Below are 19,062 nucleotides of genomic sequence, written 5' to 3' on the forward strand. Positions count from 1 at the left end.
AAGGTCTCAAATGCAACAACCAGTTTGAGGGTCCAGCAAAGAAAAGAGAGTGCAAATACATTAGTTATCAGGCACAGAAAAGAAAAAGGTTTTATTACATCTTTGATTCATTCAACCATCAAAGCATCAAAGTTGACAAGGCAATATTATAGGCATGATTTGTGATTCTATGTGAAAGGAAAAGCTATCCTAATAATTGAGGGAGGTCTGTTGGTCTTCAGTGCCCACTTGATGACAGTGAAAGGACCCTGGAAAATTCATATCACCTAATTAATCATCAGAACCTATTGAGAGGTACTTTAAGAATTAAAGATGCAATTTATTTTGTCTAAATCTTCAATTTGATTCAGCTGATTTAGTCATTGTACAGGATTAAAACATTGCAAACTTAGCTTTTGTACTTTTGTACTTTTGTATAAATAACTTTAAACAAGTGGTAACATCTTATGTTGTCTACTTTTAATATGCTGAGAGAATGTGTCGGTGTTCTCAACTGGATAATCCACCAGGGTTCAAGGCACACTACATTTGGACCAACTCCTACACTAATTAAAATAAACTCAAAGATTTTGGTTCATAAAATTTCGGTCTGCCAAAAAATGTCGAATCTTAATCTGAAAGAAGCCATCAATGTAAAATGGTATTTTAGCAAACTAACTGGTATTTCACATGATGACATCCAAACTATCCCCGGATTCCTTCGAACAAACACCGCGATCCTGTGTTGTTAGCTTCAGTTTTATCCCAGGCCGAAAGTCCCCTTGCAAAATGCTACATCAGAAAAATGTACATCCTTAATATGAGTCCTTGAAACATAACCATGTGACCATGCCACTAGAATTCCACTATAAAACCTCGAAATCCGGGACCAATAGCCCACAATTTGTTTGTGTGTAGCTTTAGCACTTGGGCGAATTCTGCTAAATTCAAACCCAGGCAGATGCGGAGAATAGTTCTGAACTCATGGTATCACAACATCCAGTCTCCCAAACAAAAACAAATATTGATTGTGTCCGTATAAACGGCGTGTTTACGATGTTTGGGAAAATTCACCCGGACAGCGCAACTGCACCGAAATGACTTTCGATGTCCTTTGTGTAAAGTTAATATTCCCAGATATTCTGGGTTGCAATCACGATGGAATAACTGGTTTCACTTCTTCAATCTACACCAATTGTGAAATTCTGTGGTTGCAATCAATCAAAAAGAGATGAGTCAAGTGAACCTGCAAACTCGATAAAGTGGAGAAAAAACACCTGAAGAGTTCCCATTTTCGGCCCTTTTTGAAATGTTGTCTCACATTTAAATTGATGTGGACACAACTTCCCATCGTGACTAATCCCCATGGGTAAACTGGAGAAAATTCCACATGACAGATGAGGGCTGATGTGCCTAAATCATTCGGGACACGACTTAACACTTTCATCATATTCAAGCTGTTCACTTCGTTATCGGCAAGAGAACTGCAGACCCAAGTCCGGGCAAAGCAAGAGAGAGCGGCGAAGTGCAAATAAAGAATTTGACTGAAATTATCTGCTAATTTTCTGAGGTTGTTTATAACTTAAATAAAAGGAAATCACAATCACAGTTAATGCTGCAAGAAAAAAACCCCTTATTCTTAACAATTTCTCACACAGGCAGGCAATATATAACACTGTGAGATGGGGGGAATTATTGCCACGTCGTCAGACCAGAACCCTGTAAAAAAGGGAAGCTGTTTCCAGTGCGCGGTGAGTGGCAAGAACTGATTACTTCTTTCTCCTGATATTCGCATCGCCCCCGATCCCCTTCACACCCAACCAGGCAGCGGCCGCTCGTTGGTTGGAACTTGCAGAATGGCGTGGGTTTACAAATTACAGTGATGACTCTTTCACATCTGTGATAAATTCAACAATTGCAAGGAATCGACCGAAAGGGTGAACAAACGCACCAAGTGAGTGATGTAGTGTGCCGAGTTGTACTCACTGTGCGCTCACGGAACCCAGCTGTCGAAGTGCTCATCATTTCTTGATTTTCGCTTATTTCCCCCCTGTGATCGGCTGACAAGTCCGAGAGTGAATTCGGTTAAATCCCTCTGACCTTCGAGGCGATGGGTGGAGAGCCGGCCGCTGAACAAGTGTCTTTGTGATTGATGTCATGGTCAACAGGGGGCGATTCTCGGGAGGGAAGAGGAAGGGGTTACACTGGAAAAAGCACAAATTTTGACGGAGGTTTAGAAAGTGTGTAACTGAAATAAATCTAAACAAATTTAGAGTTCTACCATTGAACTTGGGTCATAGTTCGAATGGCAGCTGGGGAATCTAAAGGAATTAAATAAATCTGTTTTTGTTTTAAAGAGTTGATCTCAGTAACTGTAAGGATGAAGCCACAGGATTGTCGAGTATCACGAATGTTCTTCAGGGAAAGACATCTGCTTTTCTCACCTGGTCTGGCCTGTAGGTGACTTCCATCTCACTGATGTTGTTGACTCTTAACTGCTTCCTCAGTTCAAGGACACTTAGGAATGGATAGTTATTGCCAATATGAACATTCTTTAAAAGTACATAATTCTTAATCGCAAAGTGTTGATTACGCAGAAAAGGTCAAAAAGATGCTTGAAATAATATATTGATTTGATTTATTTCCTTTCTGTGTGATGTGAGTATTATTAGTGGTTACCTTTAAAAAGGAAACTCTTGTAAGATTTCCCTTAAGACTTCAGCTGTGGCTAAGTTAATTTCCCTTTGAATCAGGAGGGTCAGGATTCAAGAGAAAAATACAAAAAATTAAACTGATGGCAGGGATACTCTGTCAGTAGTGGTATATTTCTGGCCCATCATGCTTCCTCTGGTGGGTATAAAAGATCCCCAGGTTCTATTTTGAAGAAAACAAGGGAATGACTGCTGGTGACCTGTTGTTATCAGCAACTGCCCCTGAGAAAATGCTCCAGAAGTGTCAACATATTTTTCATGCTTTGTTTAGTTCTCATGCTGCCAATAAGTCTGTGACTTTAACTGCAGCTCATGTCCACAAAATCATTCCGATGGTTCAAGTGCTTTTCTTTGTACACACAAGATATTGGCCTCACTGACAAGGCAAGCATTCAATGTCCATTCCTAGAAGATCATAGTAAGAGGTCTTCTTGAGGCAGCGCAGTCCTATGGATGAAAGTATTCCCACAATGCTGTTGGGTAGGAAGTTCCAGAATTTTGACCTGGCATCATTAAAGAAATAGCAACTGATAGATTTGCCAGTTAGGTTTGTGCATGTCAGAAGAGAACTTGTTGGCAGAGGCAATGCACCTGTTCCTTTGTCTTTCCACTTGATGGAGATGAAAGTTTTGGAAATCCTGTCAATGAAAGCTCAGTGAGTTGCTGCAGTGCATTTTGTAGACGGCCACAGAGTGACTTTGGTGGACAGAGTGAATGCTTGCAGCCACAGATTGGGTGCTAATCTTGTGCGTGATTTCTCATGAATGGTGTTGAGCTTCTTGAATGTTATTGGAATCTTGCGAAGAGTATTCTGTCATAGTTCTGGCTCATGATTCTTAGATGTTGCAAACAGTCAGGAAGTGAGTCACTCCATGCTGAGTACTCATTCTTGTTCTTCTAGCCACAGTATTTATGTGGCCATTCCAGTCAAGATTCATGTCATTGGTTATCCCCAGCATGTGGGAAATTTGGTGATATTAAAGCTGTTGAACCTTGAAATGACTAGTGTCTGTCAGAGACTGGTGCTTATGTGGCATGTTAGTGAACCTACAAGGAAAAATGGTATCTTAGATCTGGTCCTGTGCAATGAGACAGGTAAAATTAATGATCGTGTAGTTAGGGATCCTCTTGGAAAGAGTGATCACAGTATGATTGAATGCAATAGTTCAATCTAAAACCAGTGTATCATGCCCAAACAAGGGAGACTACAATGGAATGAGGGAGGAGTTGGCTAGTATAGACTGAGAATACAGGCTACGTGGTGGGACAGTGGAGGAACAGTGGAAGACTTTCAAAGAGATTTTTCACCGTGCTCAACAAAAGTGTATTCCAGTTAAAAGCAAGGACAGTAAGGGTGGGGAGAACCAGCCTTGGATAACTAAGGAAATAAAAGAAGGCATCAAACTAAGAGCTCATGCATACAAAGCTGCCAAGAGTAGTGGGAAACTGGAAGATCGGGAAAACTTTAAAAAGCAACAAAGAACCACTAAGCAAGCAATAAGGCAAGGAAAGATAGATTATGAAAGTAAACTAGCACAAAATATAAAAACAGATCGTAGAAGTTTTTTATAATTATATAAAGTGGAAAAGGGTGGCTAAAGTGAACATACTGTAGGTCCCTTGGAAGATGAGAAGGGGGAATTATATTGGGTAATGTGGAAATGGCTGAGGCTTTGAATGACTATTTTGTGTCAGTCTTCATGGTGGAGGACACATCTAACATGCCAGAGAGACAGTTATGGATGCGATGGGAGGTGAGGACCTCGATACAATTGCTGTCACTAAAGAGGTAGTGATGAGCAAACTAGTGGGCCTAAAGATAGACTAGTTCCCTGGTCCTGATGGGATGCATCCCAGGGTACTGAAAGAAATGATAATTTACCAAAATTCTCTGGACTTCTGGGCAGGTCCCAGTGGATTGGAAGACAGCGAATGTCACACCACTGTTTACAAAAGGATGTAGGCAAAAGGCAGGTAACTATTGGCTAGTTAGCTTAACATATGTAGTCTGGAAAATGATTGAAGCTATCATTAAGGAAGAAATAGTGAGATATCTGGATAGAATTGGTTCCATTAGGCAGACACAGCATGGATTCAGGAAGGGCAGGTTCTGTTTGACAAACTTACTGGAGTTCTCTGAGGATATAATGAGCACAGTGGATAGAGGGGAACAGGTGGATGTTGTATACTTGGATTTCCAGAAGGCATTCGATAAGGTGCTACATAAGACTTATCCATAAGATAAGGATGCATGGAGTTGGGGGTAATGTATTAGCATGGATAGAGGATTGGTTAACCAATAGAAGGCAGAGAGTTGGGATAAATAGGTGTTGCTCTGGTTTGCAATCAGTGGTAAGCGAGGTGCCACAGGGGTTGGTGCTGGGCCTGCAACTGTTCACAATATACATCAACGATTTGGAAAAGGGGGTCGAGTGTAGCATATCTAAGTTTGCTGATGACACTAAATTGAGTGGAAAAGCAAATTGTGCAGAGGATGCGGAGAGTCTGCAGAGAGAAAAAGATAGGTTAAGTGAGTGGGCAAGGGTCTGGCAGATGGAGTACAATGTTGGAAAATGCAAGGTCATTCACTTTGGAAGGAAAAATAGATTAGATTATTATTTAAATGGTGATGTGTTGTGCAGAGGGATTTGGGAGTGCTTGAGCATGAATCGTGAAAGGTTAGTTTGCAGGTACAACAGGTTATCAAGAAGGCAAATGGAATGTTGGCCCTCAGTGCTACCGGGATTGAACTTAAGAGCGGGGAGGTTATGCTGCAACTGAAGAGGGTACTGGTGAGGCCCTGCCTGGAGCACTGCATGTAGTTCTGGTCTCATTACTTGAAAAAAGATATACTGGCTTTGGAGGTGGTGCAGAGGAGGTTCACCAGGTTGATTCTGGAGATGAGGGGGTTAGCCTATGAGGAGGTTAGCCTATGAGGAGAGATTGAGTCGCCTGGGACTATACTCACTGGAATTCAGAAGAATGAGAGGGGATCTTATCGAAACATATAAAATTAAGAAAGGGATAAATAAGATAGAGGCAGGAAAGTTGTTTCCACTGGTAAGTGAGACTAGAACTAGGGGACATAGCCTCAAGATGCAGGGGAATAGATTCAGGTCAGAGATGAGGAGGAACTGCTTTTCCCTCATTAAGTATATTTAAGATACATTTAGATAGATTTTTGCATAGCAGGGGAGTTAAGGTTTATGGGGAAAAGGCAGGTAGGTGGAGCTGAGTCCATGGCCGGATCAGTCATGATCTTACTGAAAGGCAGAGCAGGCTCAATGGGCCAGATGGCTTACTCCTGCTCCTATTCTTTATGTTCTTAATGAACATTATTTGCCACTAATTGACCCAAATCTGAATGCTGAGTATATTGTGCTGCATGGGGGCATGTAGTTTGTGAAGGGAATTGAACTCTGGTATACCCACTTCTGATCTTATGATAGAAGGAAGCTTATTGGTGAAGTAATTGTGATAGGAGAAGAAAAACTGTCCTGAGGAACTTTTATTGTGAAGGCCTCAGGCTGAGATGATTGGCCTTCAACACAATCACCTTACTTTGAACTTGTAATAACTTCAACCAGTGGTGATTTTTTTCCCTTTCATTTCCATTAACTTCAATTTTACTTGGCTCCTTTATGCCACTTCTGGTGAAATGCTGTCTTGACGTCTCTCAACTCACCTCTGCATTTAATTTTTTGTCTATTTTTGGGCTGGTTGTAATGAGATCTGGAGCCATGTTGTAACAGAACCAAAACAGAGCATCAGTGAGCTGGCCATTTGTAGGAGCTGTGTGATAGCACAGTCAGTGTGATATTCCATTGTTGTGGAATAGAATGGATGGACAGAATTTCCAAAGGCAGCTTGATAAATAAACCCAGGCAAATTTCCACATTGTCAGTTTGTAACCACACTGGAGCAGATTGTTTTGTCAAACACATAATCTATTCAATGCGCTCTGCTGTTTCTCGATATTACATGGAGTGAGTGAAGTTCATTGAAGATTGGCTTCTATGTCAAAGGAACATCAGAAGAAGACCAAGAAGGACTGATAAGTGGCGGGTAAATATTTGTGCCATACAAATGTCAGGCAATGGCTGACTCAACAAAGTGGAGTCTATTATACCTGCCACTGACTTCAATAAGATAATTGGATAAGCCACATAAATACTGTGACTACAAGAATAGGTCAGAGGCTGGAAATCCTGTGTCAGGTGACCCACTGCTAGAGCCTTACCAAGGTACAAGCAAGAAGAGTGTAATTATTTCTTCATACAAGAAGCTTAATAGCATCGATGAAAAGAACAGTTTAATTCATTGTTATTCTGTCAAACACACCAAATAATCATTCCCTATACCACTGACATACAGTATCAATAAAATGCACTACAGTCACTTGCCTAGACTACTCTGACAGCACCTCCCAAACATCTGATCTCTATCATCTAGAAGGACAGGGGCAGCAGGCACATGAGATCATCACTGCCTGCATGTTTTCCTACAAGTCGCACACCATCCTGACTTGGCAAATGTGATCCTAATTTTTGCAACAAACAATACCATGAGAGTACTTCACCATAAGAACTGCAGAGGTCCAAGAAAATTGGTCACCACTACCCTTACAAGTGCAATTAGGGATGGACAATTTATGCTGGCCATGCTAGAGATGCCCAGATTCCAAAGAATGAATAAAGATCTTTGCAGGATTTATCAGGCCCTAGCAAGCCTCCACCATGCCTGAATCCAGTGCTTGAGCCAATGCCAGTGGATTTTGTTCTGTTCTTATTTTGTTTAATCATAGTGGTTTGGTAAAACTGCACAGTTTGCTACATCATTTCAGAGGCCACTTAACAATCAAACACACTTCTTTGGGAATGGAGTCATACATAAGCAAGAACATATAAGGACCACAGATTTCCTTCCCTGAAGAACATTAGTGAACCAGATAAGTTTTTATGATCATCCAGTTGTATCATAATTGCCATTGCTACCACTGGCTTTATATTCATGTTACTTTGTTAATCAAAGTCAAACTTCTCAATAAAAAAAGATAATGCTGGAGAAGCACCTGTGGATAAAGAGACAGAATTAATGTTACAGGTCAACATCACTTTTGGGTTCTACGTGTTCTGATTTTTTTTATTTCAGATTTTCACCATCTGCTAATTCACTCTTGAATTCCTCCAAGTTGTGGTGGACATTTGAACTCATCTCCACTTCATTAATCCAAGCCTCTGGATTACTGATCCAATAACATAATCAGTAGGTGACCATTCCAAACAGGATTTGCTAAGACTTAAAAAGTAAAGACTTTTATGGACTTAAAGATCCAAATTTTTAAAAAATTGTCAAAGGCTTTCCATTTGTTTGTGAACATACAGCACAATTTGTGTCTAGGTGTATGCTCATTCAATTTGCACCTGAGCGTTATTACACTAAGTGACACACAAACCTTTTTGGTTCACGGACTAAAGGCAATGCCATATACTTATTTCCCCCCAGTTTCTTCTTTCATCCCTGTTAAGTGCAGAAGGCAGCTGCAATCTGGTTAAGTGGCCCTGCTGCTTATGTACTCAACAGACTATTCAATGTGCGGAGTGTTACAACACAATGTAATGATGTCTTCATCCAATACAGGTAATGCAGTTTTCACCAGAGCAGGAAATTTGGCTGAATTCCCAACTACTGCAGCTGAGTTTAGTTAATACATCATACAGAATTGAACTGGGTATTTTCAGGCCTGCATGACCCATTTCTTATGAACTTATGAAGTGCAGTATCTTTACCCACTGTGCCATCACCAGGAGAGTTCACAGCACTAAGATATTGTCATGTCTCTTTGCACACAGATTCAGATGAAGTTAAATACCAATGACTTGTTTAGTAACTTTAGCTGTAATTTAAAGCTATCATTGAGGTGCAAGAATGGCTAGATAGAGAGTTAGTATAACTTTGTTGAAGATTTTAGATAGAATCATTTACTTGAAAATTAAATCTATGTGAACTGTTAAACAAATGTTAAGTGTTTCAGCCACAGTACTCTGATCCAAATATATGTCAGAATTGCTATTCTCCAGCCTACAGAGATAAAAATGTAAGACATGCAAAATTCTTAATGGGCAGCTATAACCTTTCATTAAAACTGGAAATTGTTAGAGATATAAAAGTATGAATTAAATGCAAAAGCGAGGGAAAGGAGGATTGGGAGGGGAGAAAAGAACAAAAGCGAAGATCCATGATTGGGTGGAAGGTAGGAGAGATTAAAAGAAAAAAATCTGTTTCTCCAAGTTAAAAGGGATGTAATAGGGCAAATGAAGAAACAAAAGGTAAAGAGTTGCATTTATCTGTGGGGTTTCATGTCATTAGTGCTTTACAGACAATTAAATGTTTTTGAAATGTAGTCACTATAGTAATGTTGGAAATTTGGCAGTCACTTTGCACATGTTCCAACAAACAGTAATGTAATAATGATTAGGTTACTTTTCCTGAAATGTAGGATGAAGAATAAATATCAATCAGGGCACCAAAAGATGGGTTCAGAGGAAGTGTAGCAGAATAATTATTGTCTGAAATTGTTGTACTAAGTGTTTAGTCAGGGCCCCACAATTATTTTCAACCACCAAGCTATCATATAGTGCATTAAAATGTTGCCCATACAATAGTATTTCCACTTCATCCTTGCTTGGGTACATTGACTTAAACTGTACTGAGAACTCCAGGTAGGGCCTCATGAAGGTATTGCATATTCAGAGCAAAATTGCTTTACTCTTGTATTCCAATACCATCGCAATAACAATCATTTGCCTCCCTACTTTCTTGCTGTAATTGCATATTAACTTCTTTTGCTTCACCTATTTGAATACCCAAATCCTTCTATATGCTAATGTTTACTAGTTTATACCATTTAAAAAATATTCTGTTTCAATTCTTCCTTTCAAAATGAATAACCTCATATTTCTCCAATTGCCTTCAGAGTAAGATTTGTATTTGTATCATATCATATTGCTCCCAAATTAATATAAAGCACTCTAATACGTATCTTGTTTTTGCACCTCGTACTTCGGCTCAGAGGCAGGAGAAAATGCAATTAAGCATCCTGCCATATCTGGAAGGGGCAAGATAGATTGCAGTCTTCTAAAACAGAGGTTTTCAACCTGTGGTCTGCGGACCCCTGGGTTGCCAGGGGGTCTGCGAGCAAGCCAAGAAAAAAATTGAAATGGAAAAGCGACCTGTTACAAAGACATAGCTTACTTGTTTGCTCTAGTCTTCCACTATTCAGAAAATCGGCCATATCTATTCTATCTGTCACAGGTGACAATCTTAGAGACTTCAACAGTGTTCCCCTCTGGTAAGCTGCTGCTTAATATTCGATTTGTGTAGTCAGAGTAGTCAGTAATGTTCACCACTCACTACTATTCTGTTGTGCACTGTAGTGTTAGCGAGACTGAGTGACGTTGCTGTGTGCCTTAATAATATTGCTTACTTACCGTGCCTTTACGCCACAGTGACGTCACTGTTAAATGAAAAGTGCGCAAGCGTGTAAATTTTAGATTAGTTTTGATAATTTTGTTTATCAGTAATAGTAATTAAACTGTCCAGCGTGTATTGCTGAGTATGGAGAAATTTCTGAAGAGAAACGCTGACCAGAAACCGGAAGATTTCGATGACAAAGGGGATAAGGGTGACCGAAAGAGAAAACAACACGTACGATTCAGAATACATTTCATATGGCTTCATCGCAGTGGGGACAAATGCGAACCACCTCTCTGTGTCGTGTGTTTGCAAACACTGTCCAACGATGCAATGAAACCAGCGAAATTGATGTGCCATTTAACAACAGTGCATCCAGATATTGCCAGTAAGCCGAAGGAATATTTTGAGCGGCCAAGGGAGCTGTACCTCAAGCAGAAAGGCAAAATGACAGCCTGCGCCACTGTAAATGAGAAGGCTCTTCGCGCATTATATTTGGTAGCATTACGAATAGCACGTTCCAGAAAGCCTCACACAATTAGAGAAGAGCTTATACTGCCTGCAGCAGTAGAGATGTGCGAAGTTGTACTGGGAAAAAAATCCAGTGAAAACCTGAAAGCCATTCCACTGTCTGATAACACAGTAAGCAGAAGAATTGGCGATATGGCGGAAGATATACAGAGCTAGCCGATAGCACATCTTCAGCAAGTCAGATTTGCGATTCAGCTCGATGAAAGTACTGATGTTGCCAGTGCTGCGCAGTTGTTGGTTTATGTTTGATATTGCTGGGAAGGAGAGGCTTTGGAAGACTTTTTGTTTTGCAAGGCGCTCCCAGGGCGTACAACCGGTGAAGAACTTTTCCGTGTGCTTGACACTTGTTTTGTACGATCGGCATTGGTGTGTGTATTGGAGTATGCACGGATGGTGCTGCCGCAATGACGGGACGGAAGTCGGGTCTAGTCGCACGAGTGAAAGAAGTAGCTCCACATGTAGCAGCAACCCACTGCATGATTCACCATGAGGCTTTGGCTGCAAAGGATATGGATGAAAATCTTGCGGATGTGTTTTCCAAGTGCATTGAAATCTTTAACTTTATCAAAGCCAGGCCGCTCAATCATCGTTTGTTTGAAAACATATGCTGTGAAATGGAAGCCGAGCATAAGCATTTGTTGCTACATACAGAAGTCAGATGGCTGTCACGAGGCTGCGTTGTGCAACGTGTATATGAATTGTGAGATGAACTGCTCATTTTTCTAAATGAGCATAACGGATCATTGGCACAGTTCTTGACAGATGAGGCGTGGGTTGCCAGATTAGCTTACCTTGCAGATATTTTCAACATTTTGAACAGCTTAAATCTATCATTGCAAGGACCTGGCTCAAATGTTCTGAAAATGCATGACAAAATCAATGCATTCCAGAAAAAACTCCGTATCTGGAAGGGAAGATGCGAGCAAGACGTCTATGATATGTTTCCGTTGCTGGCTGACTTTCTGACAGTGAACGAGACTAAGACAGAGGCCATTGCAAGCACCGTTTTGAACCATATTCAGCAGCTGTCACATTATTTCCATGAGTATTTCGGCCGACGATGACACGAGCATGTTTGATTGGATTTGAAATCCTTTTGAATGCATGCTTACTGATTTAACTGGATGTAAACAAGAAGAATTGGCTGAACTGTCATCTGACAGGACTTTGCGCTTGCAGTTCAACCGAATGTCACTGTTGTCGTTCTGGATTGCATGTTCCCAGGAGTATCCACTGCTGTCCGGCAAAGCTGTCAACGTTCTGTTACCATTTGCAACCACTTACTTATGCGAAATAGCATTTTCTGCAGTCACTACCATGAAAACCAAATACAGATCAAGACTGAATATTGAGGATGACATACGCGTATGTTTGTCGCACATACCACCACGTTTGGACAAACTCTGCAGTGCAAAACAGGCACAACCTTCACATTGAACTGAACACCGAAAGACACCGCTGGTAATTATCGGTGATTGAAATAGTCACTATTTCAATAGGGCCTATGTGCAGTAATTTAAGTGTTGTACGCATGAATTATCGATTGTTTGATTTTGTGGGCTTTGGGGGGTCCGCCATCTAACAAGGACACGTTCTGGGGGGCCGCAGCATGAAAGGTTGAAAACCACTATTCTCAAACTAAGGACACCACATCCTGAGCACAAAATGCAATGCACTAAATTGGAAGAAGTGCAAGTTAATCACTGCTTCACCTGGGTCTCTGAATGGCGAGAAGGGAACTCCCCATGGTTGCACAGATCTAGCCAATCAGGTACAATGAATAACACGGGGCTTTTTTTTAAATCGGTTAGATGCTACTTATGTTGAAATTATTGAAGATTCAAATAATTTGACTATTATACCTGAAAGAAAATTAAAAGAGACTGGGGGTTAAATTTGTGATACATTGGTTACAGTAATTCGAAGGGATCCATTGGATTAATTGAAGAAAAAAATTACAAAGAGAGAACACAGTCGATGGAATCTGTATTAAAAAGCAGTTTGAAAGAGAATCTGAGGATATTTTGAACAAAGTAGGTAACATAGCTACCCACAATATACTAAATGTGAACTTTCAGAAGGATTTTAACATGTTTTTGTGTGAACTAATAGCAACGAAGTAAAATGGAATCCAGGACTCGATATGGGTCTGAAAAAGAAACTTGATTAAAAGAGAGGAAACAGAGAACTCCATAGTGGTCTAGTCTCAGACTGGGAGGAGGTGATGAGAAGCAACACAGCCATCAGTATAAGGACTCCTGTTATTCCTTATCCACATAAATGACATTGTAAACAAATAATTGTAATCTCAGTCAATAAGCAGACAACATTAAAGTAGTACTGGAGGATCAGAATATGCAGTTAATATTGTGCAAATGAATTTAGATGGATTTAACTGTAATGTAACAGAATAAACAAAGAACAAATTCAATTTTATACTAACAAGCAACATATTTGCATATCAAAAGGAATAAAATCAATATGTGGATAGAATTATGTAAATAACAATTAGAACACATTCAATGTTGAATTGTGGGTATACAATTTGAAAAGAAACAACAAAAACTTTCGTTCATATATTGTCTTCAATGTAGAAATATATTTCAAGGTGCATAATAAGAGCATCATGAAACAAAGTTAGATAATGAATCACATGAGACATTTCTGCAGATGAATGAAAGCTTGGTCTAATGAAGGAGGTACTTAGGAGAGTTTTAGAGGATCAAAGAGACACGGAGGCAAATAAGTTTGGAAAGGGAATTCCAGAGCTGAGGAACTTGACAAAAGAAGAATGGTGGAGCAGTGGATGAAAAGGCCAGAATAAGAGAAGAGATCTCAAGGGTCCTTAGAGCAGGAAGGAATTATAAAATAAGGAAGGGACAAGTCCATGCAAGAAGTTAAAAGCCAGCATGAAAATTTTTAATTACACCTTTTGCTTAACAGTTGGCCAGCAAGTGAATGGGGCAAAGCAAGCTAGGACACAGATAGCAGGACACAGATAACACCTAAAAAGGCCTCAAGTTAATGAAGAACGGAATGAGATGAGCATTCTTTGGGAGTCAGGTCCAGGGAATTAAAGCAGCAAAGGTGCTATGGCAGGAGTGGAATTATAAATACCACAGTAGTTGAAATGTCTAATGTGGTGGAGTGAATATTAGATGCCAAATGTAAATCAAAGTTGCAAATTTCTAGTTTAGTTTCAGACAAGGAGAGGGATAGCATTACTGACTAAGGGACTGAGTTTGAGACAGAAACTAAAATTCATGACTTTTGCCTTTCCAAGAAGTAAGTGCACTGCACTTCATAGATGGTAGACACAGCAGGCAGTGTGCACTGATGGTTTAGGATGGCTGACAGGGTGCTGATCAAGCGGTTAAGTTTGTCTCGGATGGCATCAAGCTTCTTGAGAATTGTTGCTGTTGCACTCATGCAAGCAAGTGGAGAGTATTTCATCGTGCTCTTGAATTCTACCTTGTAGACAGTGAAAAGCCCTTTGGATGTCAAGAGGTGTGTCGCTCACAACAGTGTACCCAGTCTCCAACCAGTTCTTGTAGCCTTGGTATTTATGCTGCTTGTCCAAATGAGTTTCTGGTCAACATTAACCTCTTGGAAATAGATGGTGGGAGACTCAGCACTGATAATGTCAAGGACCTCTGGTTAGACTCTCTCTTGTTGAAGGTGGTCATTGAATGGGATTTTTTGGCTCAAATTTGCTCTTGCATATCAGCCTATGCCTGAATGTTGTTTGGGTCTTGCTGCATGCAGGCATAGGCTGCTTCATTTATTGATGAGTTAAGAATAAAATTAACTTCAGTTTTACCAGGACTCTTCTTTTCCACACTCAGCCACCAGCTGCCTTGGTGTCAAGAGCAATCACTGTCATCTCACCTCGAGAATTCAGCTCTGGTCCATGTTTGGACTAAGACTGTGCTGACTGATCCTGATGAAATCCAAACAGGGCATTGGTAATTGGTTAATGGTGGGTAAGTGCTGCTTGATAGCACTGTCAATGGCAGATTCCATTACTTTGCTGCTGATGGAGAGTAGATCGATTTGTTGGATTTGATTTGTCTGCTTTTTGTGAACAGGATATACCTGGGCAATTCTACACATGGTTGGGTAGATGCCAGTATTGTTACTGTACAGGAACAACTTGGCTTGAGATGTAGCTTATTCCAGAGTGCAGTTCTTTAGTGCTACAGCTGGGATGTATTTGAAAACATTTAACAGAGCTATTAAAACGTGTGGCATGAATGAGGCACACACTTTCTATGATAAATGGATGTCAGCAACTGAAATTAGCTGCAATGTTTTGCAGCAAGACAGTGGAGGAAATATGTGGTTTAAGCATGCTGTCTTGGTCTGTTCGGTTTTTGCTTTCCTTCCTTTAAAACAATGGTTTTTGCATTTTTGTTATTGTACACTGCTTGTGAGTTCTATGTCTTGCTGCATTTCCTTTGTGACTCTCTGAGCCAAGGTCACATGAGATGCTGTAATGGCTGGTGTGAATAAATGCTGTACATTGCTTTAAGTTTCACTCCTACAATGGTGTAAATGTTGCTGGTATTTCATTCCACTTTTATATTATTACTGAAATTAATCGAAAAACTGTATTAATCCAACTCAGATTGAAGACCACAATATTCGAAGAACATTTTGAAATATTGATTTATTCAAATGTCTACAATGTAGAGAAATATTTTTCTTTTTTAAATCAAAGCTACACATGTATTCAGTAAGTCTGAAATTATGGACTCCAATCTTTTTTACTACTAACAATTGACATAGATTTTCTGAGGCTCTGAAATTTGTGCAATTTCCCACAAATGCCTTTTGAAAGATTTTTCCCTGTCCCATACCACTAAAACATCCATAACCACAGTCACAAATAACAGCCTCCCTGATCATGACCAGCTCCTTTATCACTCATCATGATGCTCAGTTTCTCTGCACCCTTTGACATCCAGCCTTTTCTACTTTTCTTTCTCCATTTTTTCCAACTCTGTGGGTCTTTCTTACTTGGTTCCACTCTTACCTGTCTCAATGTTGCTGGTACATATTTGTAAATGGTTTCCTATGCTATCATCCCCAGAATCTCACACTCAAAGACCTCTATTTCAATCTTCCTCATTCTCGTCTACGTTAGTTGGAGCAAGCTTGTTCACGACCATGGAGCCAGTTTGCACATATATGCTGATAACACCCAGCTGTACCTCCATTGCTTCTTTTGGTTTATCTATTCTGTGGTTTGATTGCTTGTCTGAGATCCAGCCTTGATCAATCATCTCAGTCAAGGACATCGTTACAGGAATTTCTCAAGATGTTTAAGGGTGAATTGTATTGAAATGCTTCATCAATGACCTTCCCTCAATAATATCATAAATGGGGATTTTCAGACTACAGTGTTCAATTCTATTCATGACTCTTCAGATAATGAAGCAGATCAAACCTATATGTAGCAAGAATCAGATAACTTTCAGGTATGGGCTGATAAGTAGCTTCTGTGATGATTGTGATAGCTTCAAGAGAAGCCCGAGACGGATCACCTACTTCCATTGTAAGTTGATTACCAGTGCTTTAGCCTCGTTTTTGTCACCTGAATTACAGTATAGGTCCTTTTACATTCTTCATTGAACTAGCAGTTATTCTGGTAGATTGAGAGAGATATGTTGCGGTTGAGGTTACAGATTGTAGTACAAAATCACTCTGTAGCTGATGATAGTCAATGCCCACTTATGGGCTGCTACTGTAATCTGAAATTATCCCATTAAATTTGATGGTAATACCATACAGCAAAATGGATGTCTAGTGTGGTTTTGCTGGGATATTTAGATTCCTGGCCTTATTACACCCTAGGTCCAAACATGGACCAAAGAGCTGATTTCTGCAGGTGAGGTGTGAGTGACAGCCTTTGACACCAAAGCAGCATTTGATTGAGTGAGGCGTCAATGAGCCTAAGTAAAACATAAGTCAAGGGTATCAAAGTAAACACACTCCAAGGTTGGAGTCATAGCTCCCAGAAAAGGTTGTTGGAGTTCAAATAACCCAGCCCCAGAATATGACTGCAGGAGATCATCAGGCTATTATCCTAAGCCCAACCATTATCAGAGGCATCTTCAATGGCCTTCCTTCCATAACAAGGTCAGAAGTGGGGGCTGTCCGCTGATGGTAGCAGATTGTTCAATCTGACTTACAACTCCTCAGAAAATTAAGCAGTCCATGTCAATTTGCGGCAAGACCCAGACAATATTCAGGCATGGGCTGATATGTGGCCAGGAACACTGCCACCAAAGTGACAATAACCATCTTCCTTAAGAATGGGTATCCCCACCAAACATTGATCTTCAATGGCATTACCATGACCAAGTGCCCTAATGCCAACCTGCTGTGGTGGGGGGGGGGGGGGGGGAGCGGTGTCATCATTGAGCAGAAACTCAACTGGACCAGCTACATAAATACTGAGGGAATAAAAGCAAGTCAGAGGCTGGTATCCTACCATGAGTTACTCACCTCTTGACACCCTAAACCCTTTCCGTTATCTACAAGGTTCATTTCAGGAATTAAATGGAACACTCTCCACTTGCTTGGATGAGCGCAGCACCAACAACACTCAGGTAGGTCAACACCATCCATGACAAAGCATCATGATTGATTGATACCTCATTCACTAATCTAAAAATTACTTTCTTCCACCACTGGTGCACAGAGGCCACATTGTTACCATCTAGAAAATGCATTGCTATTACTCTGGGTCTAAATCTTGGAACTTCACCAGAAGGATTGCAGTGATTCAAGATGGTCCTCACCACCAGCTTCACAAGTGCCAATAGGGGTAGGAAATTAATGCCTGCTTGCCAGAGACACTCACTAAATTTTAAGAAAGCCACAAAACCAATAGGCCAGTGTTCAGTGTCAAAGCTTTTTTTATTTTTAATTTTTGAGTTGTTTGGCAGTTAACAGCATATTTCAAATTATGGGGCACCAGTGGTCCATTTGTCAGGGTGACTAGTGATGCTGAATTAAATGCAAATCCCCGAAACATAACTATAGGTTACTTGTACCATAATAGTAACATAATGTTAGCCATTTTGTTTCTTTAAAATATCAAAGTAACAAATATGGCATGATAAAACTCTCTGGTTCTTAAGAAACTGAGAAAGTTGTGCTTTTCAAATCAAGAAGTTATATGCTGGATAGTAATCATTTTTATATTTTCTACACCCAGGTTTTCTAGGAAGTATGGGTTTGGTTCAGAGAAATGTTCCCTTTGCTTTAATCCTTCACAATGCCTCAACACTAACTGCGTTGCACATTACTGCATTGATGCAGTATTCCTCCTCCTTCATTTCTAGCTATCAGCTTCCAGTTTTTGAGCTATCATTAATAACAAGCCAATTTATGATTAAAATTTAAGTTGATTTTGCACTTATTTTTGTATGATAGCTCAGAAAGCAAAATTAAGTTTCCAGATCTGAGTTGTTCACCAATGGCTCTGGCAGTTAGGAACTAATAGAAAATATTCATCTGGACAATGACCCAAGTGTTCACAGGATGCTCCTTGGTTTCCACAGTCCCATGTTGGATTATGCTTCAACTTTTAGCTCCATCTTATCTATTTCCATTCACCATAAGGATGAGTTTGTTAAAAGGAATATGAAAAGTATCCAAGATATAAAGAGCCAAGAACAATACTGTGAGAAGATGGATTATTTGTATGTTTCTCATGCAAACCTAAAGCATTGGAGCCATTGATTTTGATTTACTCTGTAACTTTTCTAATATTTCAGTAATGATATTCAAATAGTAATGTGGGGATAACTACACACTAAATATTTAAGCCTTCCATATGCTGCTTAATTTTCTGATAGTGGTAGGATGCCTAAACTTTTTATAGATGACTCTTTCAATTTCTGACATTAACCAACCAAGATATAAATCATTTCTATCTGTTCAACCACCCTCCTTCCAGCTGTAAGAATAGCATCCTGCTAATGCCTCCAGTGAAAATTACCCCAATCTTAATAATTGTTACAAAACATAGTTAGAAAATGAGTTGGCACCAGGAGCCATACATACAGGAAGCTTCTGACCTCAGCTGGGGTTTCCAAGACATACCAAGTGAAGATTTACAATTTGTTATGTACTGGTCTGTTCTCATACATCTTTCCATAATATAGGAGCCCATTAATGTATTCCGTTGATTGGGAGATTAATTAGCTTAACTAAAGTAATACTTTCACTTAAAATCTCATGTACACTCCCATTTATAAAAGTTGGCCCATAACCTAGCAGTGGTGCTTATTAAACCGCTGGTGTGCAGAACCCAAGGCCATTAACAAATAAAAGCCGGAGTAGGCCATGCGGTCCT

The 19,062-nt window shown here is 40.0% G+C and overlaps 1 protein-coding gene across 2 annotated transcripts in view; it reads right to left on the bottom strand.

The window, feature by feature from the left end:
* LOC127578636 (ninjurin-2-like) overlaps positions 1-19,062 on the bottom strand; it is a 223,742-nt gene that overhangs the window by 165,167 nt on the left and 39,513 nt on the right. For both annotated transcript variants that reach the window (XR_007957541.1, XM_052030829.1), the window contains exon 2: positions 1,966-2,183. Coding sequence is in view for 1 of the 2 variants with exons in the window: in XM_052030829.1 (XP_051886789.1) it covers positions 1,966-2,004 (39 nt within the window). In the remaining variant the exon portion in view is untranslated. The remainder of the gene's footprint in view (positions 1-1,965; positions 2,184-19,062) is intronic.

This window comes from Pristis pectinata, chromosome 15, assembly GCF_009764475.1.
Source record: "Pristis pectinata isolate sPriPec2 chromosome 15, sPriPec2.1.pri, whole genome shotgun sequence".
Taxonomy (NCBI): domain Eukaryota; kingdom Metazoa; phylum Chordata; class Chondrichthyes; order Rhinopristiformes; family Pristidae; genus Pristis; species Pristis pectinata.